Source organism: Austrofundulus limnaeus, unplaced genomic scaffold (genome assembly GCF_001266775.1).
Source record: "Austrofundulus limnaeus strain Quisiro unplaced genomic scaffold, Austrofundulus_limnaeus-1.0 Scaffold799, whole genome shotgun sequence".
Classification (NCBI taxonomy): Eukaryota; Metazoa; Chordata; class Actinopteri; order Cyprinodontiformes; family Rivulidae; genus Austrofundulus; species Austrofundulus limnaeus.
In genome coordinates, this window is record NW_013953201.1 from 61385 (window position 1) to 62447 (window position 1063).

The 1063-nt window shown below is 58.4% G+C and overlaps 1 protein-coding gene across 1 annotated transcript; it reads right to left on the reverse strand.

Annotated features, from left to right (window-relative positions):
- Positions 1-90: 90 nt before the first annotated feature.
- Positions 91-735, reverse strand: LOC106532598 (homeobox protein CDX-1; the record flags this gene model as incomplete). The annotated part of the gene is given in 1 exon segment (XM_014028703.1): positions 91-735. A coding segment is annotated over 1 exon segment (463 nt), but the record flags the coding sequence as incomplete, so codon positions are not given.
- Positions 736-1063: the final 328 nt, after the last annotated feature.

Below are 1063 nucleotides of genomic sequence, written 5' to 3' on the forward strand. Positions count from 1 at the left end.
ATAAAATCCTATAAAACCATATTTATTTATGACTAAAAACATTTAATAACAGTTCATTAGTTATCAGCTGCCTGCGGGTTCGGGTCTTACTCGGGTTTCCGGGCGGAGCCGAGCTTCGGATCCACTCGTACGGGTTCCTCCTCTGCGGGGATCTGGGTGACAGCTGGCCGGCCGACGGGTTGAGGGAGGCGGGCAGCAGCGCCGCCGGCTGTCCGGGGAACTCCGAGGGGCTGAGGCTCAGGCCGGGGCCCATCGGGCCGCCGTGCCCGGGGCCCGCGGCGGGGCCTCCCGCCACAGAGTAGTGATGGGAGGACCAGTCGTCCCGGGCCGGCGGGGGCGGCGGGTAGGCCGGGCTCCAGCCCGCCCCGGTCTGCTGCGGGTCKGTGCCGAGGCCCGGGTGATGAGGGTGGTACCCGGGGAAGTCCGAGTACTGCGGAGGTCCCGGTACCGAGAAGTTCTGCGGGCTGAGGCTGAGGCCCGGGTGGCGGGTGACCGGGTTCTGGTGCGGGTACATGGCGGGCTCCTTGTCCAGCTGCAGGTAACTGACGTACATGTTTCCAGGTGAGGCTTCTCCTCCCACAGAACACCGCGGATCCAGCTTCCTGCTGCCGCTCACCTGCTCTGCAGGTAAACTCTGACCGGTACCTGCGCGCGCTTCCACCTGCTGGGCCTCTGTGCGCGCGCCTCGTCAGCGCGAGATAAAACCCGCCGCGGTCACATGATCACCTGATCTCCTCCTCCGTTCAGGTGGAGACCAGACCCCCACTTCACACACACACACACACACACACACACCACCACCACCACCACCACCACCACCACACCCCACGGCTGATACTGAGGTCAGTGCAACAGGTGTGTGTGTGTGTGTGTGTGTGTGTTTTATAACACACGTTCTGATGGTTTGTGTGCTTGTCTCATTTAGCTTTCATAGGATTATTCAGAAACATTTAAATATATAAACAGCAAAAAGCAACACAACAGTCACACTTAAGTGATTAAAACACAAAATCTTGAGTCGGGCATTCATGCTAAACTGATGATTGTGAAATTATATTAATAC